The 12,459-nt window shown below is 57.3% G+C and overlaps 2 protein-coding genes across 4 annotated transcripts; one reads left to right on the top strand and one right to left on the bottom strand.

The window, feature by feature from the left end:
* Positions 1–525: 525 nt before the first annotated feature.
* LOC121099234 (indoleamine 2,3-dioxygenase 2-like) lies at positions 526–8,612 on the bottom strand. Of its 3 annotated transcripts, XM_040617911.1 has the most exons (11): positions 8,400–8,612; positions 6,848–6,943; positions 6,124–6,243; positions 5,809–5,927; positions 5,448–5,462; positions 4,887–4,986; positions 4,559–4,676; positions 4,050–4,101; positions 2,058–2,206; positions 1,504–1,551; positions 526–1,374 (listed from the first exon to the last, which is right to left on the bottom strand). In XM_040617911.1, the coding sequence occupies exons 1-11, from the start codon at positions 8,496–8,498 to the stop codon at positions 1,004–1,006; spliced, it is 1,287 nt and encodes a 428-aa protein (XP_040473845.1). In that variant the 5' UTR covers positions 8,499–8,612; the 3' UTR covers positions 526–1,003. The 3 variants fall into 3 exon arrangements, with proteins under 3 accessions (XP_040473845.1, XP_040473846.1, XP_040473847.1); XM_040617912.1 differs by lacking the exon at positions 1,504–1,551; XM_040617913.1 differs by lacking the exon at positions 8,400–8,612 and having other exon boundaries at positions 6,124–6,257; positions 6,848–6,942.
* Positions 8,613–8,759: 147 nt separating this feature from the next.
* LOC121099235 (nascent polypeptide-associated complex subunit alpha, muscle-specific form-like) lies at positions 8,760–12,037 on the top strand. Its single transcript, XM_040617914.1, has 2 exons — positions 8,760–11,212; positions 11,603–12,037. The coding sequence occupies exon 1, from the start codon at positions 9,844–9,846 to the stop codon at positions 10,750–10,752; it is 909 nt and encodes a 302-aa protein (XP_040473848.1). The 5' UTR covers positions 8,760–9,843; the 3' UTR covers positions 10,753–11,212; positions 11,603–12,037.
* The last annotated feature ends 422 nt before the right edge of the window (positions 12,038–12,459 follow it).

The raw sequence follows: 12,459 nt of genomic DNA, 5'->3' as shown, positions 1-12,459 counted from the left end.
CTTTTACAGAAACAAGTAATTGTGAAAGGCTGGGCAAACAAGAGTCCGAGTTTCCAACCGGACTGCTTGGCGTTACCAGCCCAAGCATCTGAATTAGGCGGCGAGGTGTGATGAGAATTGCTGACTCGAGCCTGCCGTGGTGGTCTGGGACCCGCAGGGGCCTGGCAGCCCTGGGCACGGCAGGATGGCACCATGTCAGTGTTAGCACAGCTAGCACGACAGGGCTGGCCAGTGTCGGGGACAGGAGCCGTGTCGGGGAGCCAAAGGCTGTGGGTCGCAGTGGGAAGCCCTGGCTTGGCACCTGCTGCACCCCGCAGCCCCCAGCCCCCACCCCAGCCCTCCCAAATCCTCACCCCCGTGGCTTTGCTCTACCTGCCCGCTCCATTCCTCGGCTGCGGGGAGCCCGGCTGCGGCGGAGCCAAAAGCAGGTTTGTGCCGCCACCTCGCGATGGAGAAGCGCTGGATGTCGCGATGGGCTGGCCGGGGACGCAGCTTCGCGACGGACACAGGGCCCGGCAGCACGACTGGGTTTGGGAATTCGCTGCTTTATTAGCCCGTGTCGCCCCCAGCGGAGTGGCAGCCCCCACCCGCGGGGAATGAGCGTGGTGGGGCACAGCAGGCAGGGCTGGGACGGATACCGCTCTTCCCAGTGCCGTGGAAGGTTGCTGTGCACATCCCAGTGCGGTGGAAGGATGCTGCACCCATCCTACTGCTGTGGAAGGTTGTTGTTGCCATTCCAGTGCCATGGAAGGATGCTGTGCCCATCCCAGTGCGATGGCAGGATGCTGCACTCACTGCATGCCTTTTGGGGGTTACCAGCAACAGTGCTCTCCTCCTTTGACAACCCAGAGCACGTTCCACATCCCAGACATGCACGAGCAGGAAGGGTGCTGCGGAGAGGAGAATTTTGGTGCAGGTCGCTGCAGTTGGACTTTGGCTCGACCGGAGCCGTTTGGCCTCCTGCACCCGCCTTGAGCAGTGCCTTGCAAACCCTTGGGGCAAGTCAGGCACTTATCATCCCTTCCCTGGTGGTGTCCCTGACACTTTTCAGGAAGCTGAAGATGTGGGACCCTCCGGTCCCTTTGGCCTCCAGTGCAGATGGGAGCTTCCCCGCAGAGGGGCCAACGTTGTCACACAGCTCTGCCTGTCTGGCCTTGGCTTTGGCTGCTGCAACAGTGATGTACTTGGTGACAATGATGATGTGGTAGGACCTGAAGTCTGCTAGCTCAGAGATGCACTGGTTGAAAGCTGCACGGAGCTGTGTGTCTCCGGAGGAGAGCACATGTTGCTTCAGGGATGGGGCACGGCGGATCTCCTCCACGAAGGCTCTGTGGGGTGGGGGCATGTAGTCCCTCATCCTGTGGAGGAAGGTGGCTGGAAGACACAAGCAAAGGAAGAAATAAATTGTGGGTGAGTGGGTTAAAGCACCCCGATGCTCTCAGAGGGCAGCCAGACTGGAGCACTGGTGCTGTGGTTTGCAGGGACCACTGTGCTGGGTGGTACCTGACAGCCTGCACAGCCTCCTGGCCCCCTCCTTTCTGCCTTGATTAACTGAGGAAGAAAACCCATCTTAGGTCAATGCTCCGTTAGGGTTGTTCTTAACCCTAAAAGGCAGGTTTTAGCCCTTGCTCTCAGCCTTTTCTGCTACTAGAGTGGTTTTGCTAAGTTCTGATAAATATATTCTGTTGGGGGCTGGACTAACGTGGAGCTATGTGAATGGGTGAGCTAAATTACTGGCAGGATGCTGGCACACTCTGTTCCCTCATCTCTGTACCCATATATAATCTCAGTAAAAAGTTAAAATGCAAAAAGCAAAGTCTATCCATCTGGGAATTTATAGCAGCAAGGAAGTGCCTGCCAGAGCCTCGTTTATAGACTGCCTCCCTAATGAACTGGGCAGAACCTCGTCCCAGCCGGGCTCTGCGAGGGTTTTGCAAAGGTGAGATGGGTGGGTGTCCTGTCAGCTGGCAGAGCTGGGCACAGCCCTGGGAATCACTCTGGCTCGGTTCTTCCCTCACCCCCTCGTTTGCTTAGAAAGAAGGGAAAGCGTGTCTTACTGCTCTCCTGGCTGTGGCGAATCCCCAGGAGCTCATCAAAAGCGTGAAGGACGGCGCTCTGCGCTGCGCTCCCTCCCGAGTACGCCATGGGCTGGTCAGCTACACCTTCGTATATCAGCCCCTCCGGCATGGCAGGGTTATCCTTCCAGCTGAGCAGGAAGACAGGGCAGTCAGGCAGGGAGTGGAGCAGCTGATAGTGATGGGGGCTGCGAGAAGGGACCCCAGGCTGGCACAATCGACCAAAACCTTCCTGGCCCGGCCCGCGGATCTCCCCCTCCTGGCTCAGCCTTGTCAGCTGTCCTCAAATGGGAGATAAACTTGGACACCAAACACCGTGTCAAGGTGCGCAACAAGGTCATGGGTGTGGAGAGAAATCCTTCATTATCCCCCGCCGAGGAGCGAGGGATGGTTCTACAGGATCGTTGCACACCGGTGAGCACCCCATGGCATGGTCCCAGGACGAGCTGCCCTCCGCCTGGCTGCACCTCCAGCTCACGTCCTGGTCCAGAGCTGCTTTGGGCGTGCAAGAAGGGAGAGGGAACTCGCCTGGGCAAGTGACTTAATTAACATTAATCCCTTGAAATCCCAGCAGCCGTTTGAAGCTGGGTTGCCTCTGCAGCAGGTAGTTGCCCAAACGCTGTTCCAAGCCCTTGAAGTTTGTGCTTTGGATTTTTCTCTGTTCTTGTTACTCTTGAGATGATGTCTTTAAGGACAACGCAGGACAGCCTGCCTTTATTTATTTCAGCAGAGATCAAGCCTGTAATGTGATTTCCTCCCCCTCATAAAGCTGCTCGTCCTCAGCAAGCCCAGGAACCGGGCAGCATCGGTGCCTCCCCCCATACACCATTAACTCACAGTCCCTGTCATGCAGCTTTATGCGCCTGTTGTGCAAAAATGGATATATTCTCGCTCACAAATGGAAAGAGGAGTTGTTACAATTTCAGAGAGATAATGTGCCTGGCACAAAAATATCTCTTGACCTTCTGAAGAATGCACCATTTCAGGAAGCTTTTGGTGCTGTCTGCTAAGGCTGCTCGACTGCTGGAGCAGATTTTGCACAAACTGCAGAGAAAATAGATTCATTATCAAATACCATAATATTTTTAGCTCTCCCAAGAATGTATTTATAGTAACCTTTACTAGTGGGAAGTTCTTATAAGCAGAAGGGAATTTAAAAGGCATGTTTTTCCAGGCTGATGACCATCAAGACAAGGTCGGCTTGGATAAAAAATGAGAGAAACCTAATCAGGATGCATGGAGCCTTTTGACTTAGGAATGCTGAGATATGCTAAAGAGAAATAAAAATAGAAACCCCCTGAGAAGCCCAGGAGTGGAGCAGCTGGGGATGCTCACAGCCCCGCAGGGAAGATTGAGGGATAGCAAACCCCCAGCACTGGGCTCTCATGGGCGTGTTTCTGCCTTGCCCAAGTGACTTTCTCTTCCCCAGTATTTGGCGGGGATTTTTTTGTTGTTAATTAACAGATTTGTAATGGAGCAACAGCAATAGGCTTGTTATTGATATTTCTTTAACACACAGGAGGAAGGGACCCCACTCAGCTTTGTAGCTTTGTGTGTACAGCGTGCAACGGAAAGAGAAATTAGTCTTTTCCTGTCAAAACTGTTTGGGCCAAGAGCAGGAATGATTTGTTTCTGCACAGTTATGGCTGTTGCAGTGCAGAGACAATGCCGGGGCTAAGCTGAAGTGCAGGATGGAGAGAAGTGGGGAGGGAGGCAGACCCCAGCCCTCTGCTGCGGTCCTTGCCCAGCTCTGGCTCCGCACAGGCAGCTCAAGTGCCTGGGAACTCCCTCCCTTGAGAGGGACGGGACTGCATTGCCCTTGGGGCCACCACTGCTGGACACAATGCTGGTTCCTACCCTGCCTTGGGGACCCCATGCCCTGTCTGGGCTGCCCCTTCCCAGCTCATCCCCTGCTCCCCCCAGCCCTGACAGCTGTCAACACGGTGGCTTTGGTGGGAAATGTGCTGCACTTACCCAGAGAGAAAGATCCGGATCACAGTGTAAAATACTGTTGGATCCACATAGTCTAGGAGGAAATCAGATCATAGCTGTCACCGTGGGCAAAAGGCAATTAGTTTCCTCTGCATTGGCATTTCCCGTGTGGCAGTGCTCCCCCCCGCCCAATGCCACTGAGGTGACCCAAATCTGTACCCTGAGAAGGACCTGGCAGGAGGGGCCAGTGCATTGCCCCCTCCCCACCGTGGGCTTCCCCTGTCTGCTGTGTGCAGTGCAGCATCACTGGCTCAGAGCTGCTCAGCCCAAAAACACCCTACGCTTTTACCCCTCACGGTGCTCAAACACCTTGCGTCACCCTGGGAGCGCTGAGCTGCCCCTGCGTTGCTCCTGCCTCCTCCCACTCCATCCCTCCAGAGATGCTGCAGGGGCCAAGTGTGAGCGCATTTTACACTAATGCATCTGATGAGCTAAAGCGTGCACAGCGATGTGAGGGCGTGAGCCGCCCTCCAGCTGAAGGCTGCTGTTACCGTGCATCTGTTTCAAAGCCTTGCTCATGTCCCTGATGGCTTCTGCCAGTGCCTGCAGGGCTTTGCACAGAGTCTCCTCATCCAGCTGCAGGATGGCACGAATGGCCTGAACGACTGCCTGCGAGAGGAGAGGAGGGAGAGCACGAAATGATGAGGGGGCTGGGATGTCTGTGTACAGTGGCTCCAGCTACCCACTGCCACCCACGCCAGCCTCGCCCCTTCCCCCAGGCCACAAGCAAGCATGCAGGGGACGGGTGCACCTCGTGGGTGCGTGCTTGCAGGTGCTTTCTGGGTGAGCAAAGAGCTATGGGGCACGGCGGTACCCTACCTTAATCCCAGGCACAGCAGCCTTCTCAACCAGGAGGGTGACAAGGATGAAGCCTCGCAGGCTCTCACCCCCAGGCAGCGAGATGATGGTGTCCAGGTTCCTGCAAAGGTGACCAGTGGAGCGCCGGGTGTGTGTGGGTTAGAAGGGTGCTTGCTCAGGCTTTCCCCGCACACCCCAGGACCCACTGAGCCCTTGGAGCAAAACCCTCCTGGCTGCGGAGCCTCTCATTTGCACCCTGGGCAGAGAGGAGCTGGCACAGAGCAAACGGGGAGAGGGGCCTCTCTGGTTTTGGGGGATCCATGACCCACCCCATGCACCCCAGAAGTCTGGCCCATGACAGCCAGGCTCTGTGTGGACTAGACAGCCTACGGTTCAGCTGTGGTCATGGCACTTTGCTCTTGTTGCAGTGGCATTTCTCTGCCAAAGGCTGAGCTGTTTTTGTTGTGCTCATATATCAGGAGATAGGTTCAACCTAAGCAGAGCCCTGCAGTGTTGGAGTGCTAAGCCAATTCAAACAAAACTAATACCGTTAGAAAATAAATCAGCATCTTAAATACTTACTCAATTTCCAGAGGCCTGTGGGCATTGCAGTTATTGCCAACAAATGCACAAGAAAAGGAGAGAGAGAGAGATGTTATAAATTGCTTCAGCAACAGACCGTGCTCTGTAGGAGACAAATGAGCTCGCTGGCCCAGTCCCGGGGGGATGCTCCCAGAGGCACCCAGTTCCCCACTGGGCACCCGCATCTGCCCCCACGAGACAGACCCCCAATGACAGTGGGTTTTCAATGGGTTTTGGCAGAACAGGAGCAGTTTGGGAACTGTTTGTCCCCGTTGTGCTAGACAGGACCTGCTCAGGCTCATCACTGTTGCCCCGATGGCGGGACAAGCCATGCTCGCTCCGCTAGTGTTTGCCTGGTTACCCGTTGGGGTTCTTTCTCCTCCAGTTGGCCAACACAAAGTCCGCATGGCTGAGGATGGGTGGGAGGCCGAGGGCCTGCGAGACCTCCCAGAAGGGGACAGCGAGATTTCGGGGCAGGACCTGAATGGCACAAAGCACAGGAAGGATCAGGGACACTGTCAGGCTGGTGAAAGGTGCCTGTCCATGGGCACCCAGCCAGGCAGGAGGGTGCTGCAGCCTCAGGAAAGGGGCTTTGCTCCCATGGGATGAGTCCCAGGGCAGCAGCATCAGCCCCCAGATCCCAAGGAGAGGTGGACTTGCTCCGTGTTGCTTTTACCTTCACGGTGCCCTCCTCGCCCTCCTGCCAGAGGTAGCCCATCGTGATGAAGCTGAGAACCAGGTGCGCCAAGTGCAGCTCCTCATGCCCTCGGAGGTGCTGGGCGCTCAGCTGCGGCATCTGCCAGGGAAACCCTTGGGAGCAAGGGGCACCACAGGTGATGCCAAGGGCCCCCGGCAGCGGGGGGCTGCCCCACCAGCAGGGGAGAGACCCTCCTAGTGCCTCTCCCTGCCTCTGCTGTCTCCCTGCAAGCTTCCATTCCCTCCCACGCTGCAGGATTTGCTACTGATGCGCTGTTGCTGGTTTGTAAGCATGGACAGTAAACCAGAGGGTTTTACTCCAAGAGGCGTTCCGCTCCCTTGTGCTGGGGTGTGCACGAGAGCGTCTGATCCCTCTGTGTGCCAGAGGGGTCCAGCCGGGCCAGGGGTTCACGGAGCACCTGGGGGCTCGGGGGCAGGGAGCGCGGCCGGGATGAGCCGCAGCTGTCATGCCATCCACTCCAGCCTCGCCGCCTCGGGGGGCCGGTGCGCCCTGGGGTCTGCCATAGGAGTTACTTCTGTGTTGACGTTGGCTTTGCCCTTGCACGGTATTAGTCCTGTCTGCGTGAGCCCTTGCTGAGGACACGGCTTTGCTGTTGGTTTGGTTTTCCATGTGTTTTGCAGACACTGCTGTGTCAGACCAAGGTTTGAGAGAGCACCAGAGACAGGAAAGATAACACAGGTACCTGGTGAACTCGTGAGCGGAGCTGATGGCTCGTGATCAGCTGAGGCAGGTCATGGGCAATCTCCATCCAGGGACCGTAGGGTGCCGGCAGCTCTGTCTTGAAAAAGACAAGAGGAGGGCGGTTAATGCAGAGTCCGACTGTTGCAAGGCTGCATCTCTTCTCTCCCCGTAGTTTCTGAGCAGTTCAGGACTGAGACAGGAGATGTGTCCAAGGGGTTAAATCTGGCATCAGCAGAGCTGGCTGTGGGGCTGTGCATGAAGCAGGGAGGGGCTCAGGGGAGAGTGCAGCCCCCTTCCCTAAAGAGGAGTCTTCAGGGCTGTGCCGGGCTTGGGGACACGCTGCCACCATCGTCCTTCCTGAAACACCAAGAGGATGGAGCATCCTGGAGCATCCCGCTGTGGGCAGGTGGCAGCTGAGGGACAGGTCACAGCAAACACGGCACTGCCAGCACCAAGCTTGGGAAGAAGTCACAGGGCTTAGTGGTGATGGGTCGGTTGAGAGAGACAGGCTGGCTGCCCTGGCCCCTGGGCTCTGGGGGGGCTTTTGGGGGAGCACATCCCCTGCACACCCATGAGTTGAGGGTCTCATGCCAACCATGGGACAGTCAAAACAGTCCTGCCCCAGTGCAGCTCTAGGCACTGGCATGCCCCTCGGGGAGTCACTGCAAAGCGGAAGGAGCCTGTCTGTCCCAGTGTGGGGAGAGCAGGGTGCTGGGACGGGAGCAGGAGGGGACAGAAGGCTTGGAGATAAGGCCAGCCCTAGGCAAACTCTTTGGAGCTGAGGCTAGCTGAGAGACAACACCCAAACGCTCCTGCTGCGGTCCCTGCTCTGGCTGCAATGCAGAAGAGCCATAGGGTTTGGGGAGAAAAGGGGATGGGGGCTGCGATGGTGGCCAGGGGATGCATGGGGCAGCCAGAGCAGGGCTGTGACACACCAGCCCTGGGGATGGCTGCTCCGGACACTGCCCAGCTGGGGGGGTGTGAGGACCCTTCACCATCCCGCTCCGCTCCGTTCCATTTGCAGAGGTTTTCCTGGGACTGGCAGGGCTGTGTTCGCACCTGCAGGGAAGGGAGGGCAGCCTGGGCACATCGCAGCTAATGGCTTGTGTCTGGTTCCCCCTCTTGTAATACCAGCCTGCGTGGCTGCGAATTAATGGATGATAAATAAGCATCTGCCTGTCCCTGAGCACTCCCACTGCGAAGTAAGCCCCGTGATAAATGGCACCACTTTCAGCATGGGAGATCTGCAGTCTGACTGCTCTCCTCATGCTCCCTGAAATCCTGTAAAGCCAAGGCTGATGCATGATTTGCAAAGCTCCTTCTCCTCTCCCCTGTGGCGCTTGCTGCAGCCACTTTAATCATTTTTAAAGTGAAGGGTTTGTCCTACGAAACTGCCTGAGCAAAAATATCATGTGCCTTCCTCACTGCTGTTTTAACCTCTTATGGAGTAGCATTCAATCGAAACCCAACCAGAAAGCTGCTCGCCAACCCCTCTATCGTCCTGTTCTCTGTCTCCTGTAGCACACAACTGCAGTGGCACAGCCATCTCCTACCAGAGGATCAGGAAGAAGGAAGCCGTACTCCTCGGAGAGCTGAAACCTTGCCAGCGCCAGAGGCAGCAGGGTCTCCTCTGCGCTGTCGTCGGCCTCCATCACCGGGTGCTGGCCGCAGGATCAAGATGTGCTCTGGCTCGACGGAGACGTGCAGGCTGCCCTGCTCCCCGGTATGTGCTGAGCCAGCGCCGCGTGCCCCAGCCCCGGGAGGGGAACGTACCTTGTCCTGGGGGGGCTAGGGCCCGGCCACCCAATGGCTGGAGGGTCTGAGCAAACACGGTTAAAGGTTGCCGATAAGGCACTGTCACGGAGCAAACATTAATCTCCATCCCGTGGGCATCCACCTACGGGTAAGGCTGCAGGCAGCTCCCTCGCTGCGGGTAGGGGCTGTGGGCTGCCTCCCCCCAGCACCTCCCCTTGGAGCTGCAGGGATGCTCCAGGCTCCCATGGGAGGCTGCACAGAAGCAGCCTGGGGTGCTTTACGCTGGCCATGGACCATTTCCCCACGGTGCTGCCTTTGTCACCCTGGCAGATTGGTCCCCTCCCTGCAGCGGGTGCTGCTGCCATTGCAGCAGGGGAAAGCGCAGGGCTGCGGCAACACTGTTTGCTCGCTGTGCCTTGGGGACCAAGGGGCCCTGAGGTGGGGGCACACCTGTGGCAGCCCTTTCTCGTGGAAAGGCTGGAGGGATTTTGTGTGCCAGAGTGTGCTGGCGCTGGGCAGGGCACCCCCCCCAAGCCCACCCAGGCATGAAGGTGAGTGCCACGGCTTGCCTATCCAGGGGATGTGGGCTGCAGCCAGAGCAGGGAAGGGGCCGCCCAGCACAGGGGGATTTCCTGGCACGACGCCTGCTCTGACGAGTCAGGCTTCCTCTGCCACCACCGCCACAGCCCACCCTCCGGCCAGCCCCACGCCAGCGGGAAGGAGCCTGCAGCCACGGCGGGGACCACACGTCCGCCCCGCGCCCTTCCTGTGCCTTGGCCGCAATGGCCCGAGCGCCCCGGTGCTGCCAAGAGCCGCCCCAGCCTGGCGCCTGGCAGGGCAGGGTCCCACGGCTGAGGGACGCTGGGGCAGCCCGGTGGGTCCCTCGATCCAGGGGCACTTGGCAGGAGGCTCTGAGCAGGGCCTGCTGAAATAGTGGTTTCCTGGGGGAAAATCAACACTATGAGCCCTGCCTGCACAGAAAGCGTCCTGTGCCGGGGGCCGGGGGTGCCGTGGGTGCGTGGGAAGGGCTGAGGGGGGGGCATGGACAGCGGGACAGGCGTCACTATGGGCCCTCTGAAGTGCAGGACTGCATCACCTGTCTGTACGACTAATATTCTCCCTGTAGCCTCAGCCTAGAAAGTGCTTCGCTCCTCAAGTGGAGGTATGTTCTGTCCCAGGCAGTTTTGGCACGGCTGCATCACCCCACAGGGGCAAATCCGTTGCCGGTCCTTGTACCTCTGAATGCACCAACCAAAGCCGTGGTCCCAGAGCAGATGCGCTGGGTGGAAAATGTCGCCCAGCCAGTGCCGTTGCCCCCACACCTCAACTGTAGCTGCTGCTCCAGCAGGGACCCGAGGAAGCAGCCTGTGCCACTGTCACCACCACAGCAAGGGGCATAAGGATGTGGGGGCTCCTTGGGCAGAGAAGGTGGCACAGGGCTCGAGGTGTGCCAGTTCAGATTTCACAAGCCCCCTCTGCCACCGGTATAGATCTGCAAATCCTCTGGCAAAAACGCTCTGTGGAGAGATGACACCCCTGCAGCCAGCATGTGGCCACATGCTGGCCACTGCACCAGGCAGTGGCCCACCCTGGTCCCCAGCCATGACCCTGCACAGCCCCGGGGGCTGCAGAGGGGCCGGGGGCCGCGCCACTCACCCGCTGCGCCCCACTCACTGCTGCCACCGCCACATGGTGCGGGGGGTCCCCTCGATGGGCGTGCTGCCCATGGGGAGAGCAGCACTGGGGGCTGCGGGGTCCAGGGGGCTGCACCTACCTGCGGGGGGCTGCTCGCCACCACCAGCCATACCACCGACACTGGCCAGCCGACAGCCCAGTGCAGCCAGCAGCCCCCCCCCCCCCCTGCATCGCCCCGCGGGTTCCAGCCCTGCAGCCCCCGCACAGAGACACGGACACGCGGCTGCACCCAACAGCTTTACCGGTGCCTGTGGCACGGCCCTGGCTCCGTGTCCATGTCCCGGCTGTCGCTGCCCTCCTGGGTGGCGGGGCTGTGCGGAGACCCAGAGCGGTGCCTCAGCCCCCCCAGGCTCCCCCCAGTCGGGGCGAGCCACCACTCCCCGCTCTTACTGGGACCTGCAGCCTCTCCTGCATCCTACCTCTCCCCTTTTACAGCTAGCTTTCCCCAGGAATTAGCAAATGGAAAACCTATTTCCTCCAGCTCTTGCACACAGGCAGCGTGCTCGGTGCCAGGAAAGCCGCCCTTCATTTTGCTTCTACGCTTGTACATTTTAGACACCTGTTTGCCAGTTTCTTCCCTTGATGGCCAACAAACAATTCCCAATTTATCAACAAATAGTTGCTGTTTTCCAAACAACTTTCACCGCTCTGCCCAAGCTGTAAATCCCACTTGCCAGTTTTTTCCGGTCACTACAAATGCTCGCTGCCCATCTCCCACACCCGGAATGGAGGGTTTGAATTAAGTAACACCAACTTATCTGTCTGTTTGCGATCCCCTCCTTGCACAGGATCTTTTCAGCTGGCTCCATTTTGTAATCACGACAGCGTCACCGACCAGAGCGAGGAGGACGGTGCCAAAGCTGAGCAGCAGCCAGGGCAGAGGGTTCTGCAATACGATCTAGGGAGAGAAGCAAAGGTATGGAAGGTACGGCTCTGGCTAAGGGCCAGGCGATGCCACGGCCGGCTGTTCAGCTGCAAGCCTGGCAAGGCCGTTTGTGGGGCCACGGGAGATGCCGTTGCACCCGGTAAAACCCAGGGCACCCCGAGCACGGCTGCAGCACCCACCGGGACCCAGCATGCTGTCAACGCTGCCGCCGACGGAGGATCCTCGAGCCTTGCACTGTGGGGGTTCCAGCCTGCCCACCTTGGGCAGATCTCACTTTATATTTGCAATACCTCACTGCATCCTCACTTAATTTTTATTAGAGGCACCATGCTGAAAGCAAAGTATGTTATTCAAAAGTGCATCCATTCAGCGGGTTGTTGCTGTCTGCTCTTCAATAATGATGATGATTTATTCTTACAGGAGCAGAAATGGCACTTCGTGGGGCTGCAAAACAGGGCTGATCTGCTTCCACTCCAACGGCTGTGCCAGCACCTCTTCACCGTGCCCCATTGTCTTAAATGTACTGTTATCCATCCAGACCCCCATGGAGGACGGCATCACTGTTAGATTAAGGGACCTGAACATCTGAAAGTTTAACAAGAGAAGTGGCTGCTCCTATATTTTTAATTTAAGTGCTGTTTAAATGTTTGTACTTATTAGCAGCCATGCTGCTTCAGGAAAACAGATGGGAGCAGCTGGCAAATGATGGGCTGCTTTGTATGTATGTCATGAAAAAGGTGTAGAAAATATAAAACGGAAAGACACGGAAGTGTGTCCAAAAGAGCAAAAAAAATCAGTTCAGTAAGCAGGATCTGATAAACCCAAAGGCAACCTAAACTTGAATATATTAAATAATTAAACATACAGAATATACAAACTTGTCCTTGTCTGCATCTTTTAGGTTTCCAGGAGGAGACGCTATATTCCCTGTGATTTCAAGTCAAATGCTCATCCAACTGTGCATGCTGTGTACTACACAGGCAGGAAAAAAATAAAATCACTTCCCTAAGACAGCCAGATGGAAACAAGCAGCGGTGGCTGCTGGCACCTGGGATGCCTTGGTGGAGCACATGCTGTGGGACAGCATGTTATCTCAGGGGGGTTAGGAATCCTGGACTCCAGAGCAGCACTGATTTAAAGCATGTGTTTGTGTTGGATGGATGGGATAAAATCCCCTCCACAGCTCCTGCCCCAGTCTGGACAACTGCTAGGCAAACTTGGAGGCTCTGACAGACTAAACCAAAAAGTCAAAAGCTAAAAAGCAGAGATTCCATATT

Source organism: Falco naumanni, chromosome 19 (genome assembly GCF_017639655.2).
Source record: "Falco naumanni isolate bFalNau1 chromosome 19, bFalNau1.pat, whole genome shotgun sequence".
In the NCBI taxonomy this organism is placed as follows: domain Eukaryota; kingdom Metazoa; phylum Chordata; class Aves; order Falconiformes; family Falconidae; genus Falco; species Falco naumanni.
Note: the sequence above shows the minus strand (reverse complement) of the source record. Positions and strands in the feature narration are given on the sequence as shown.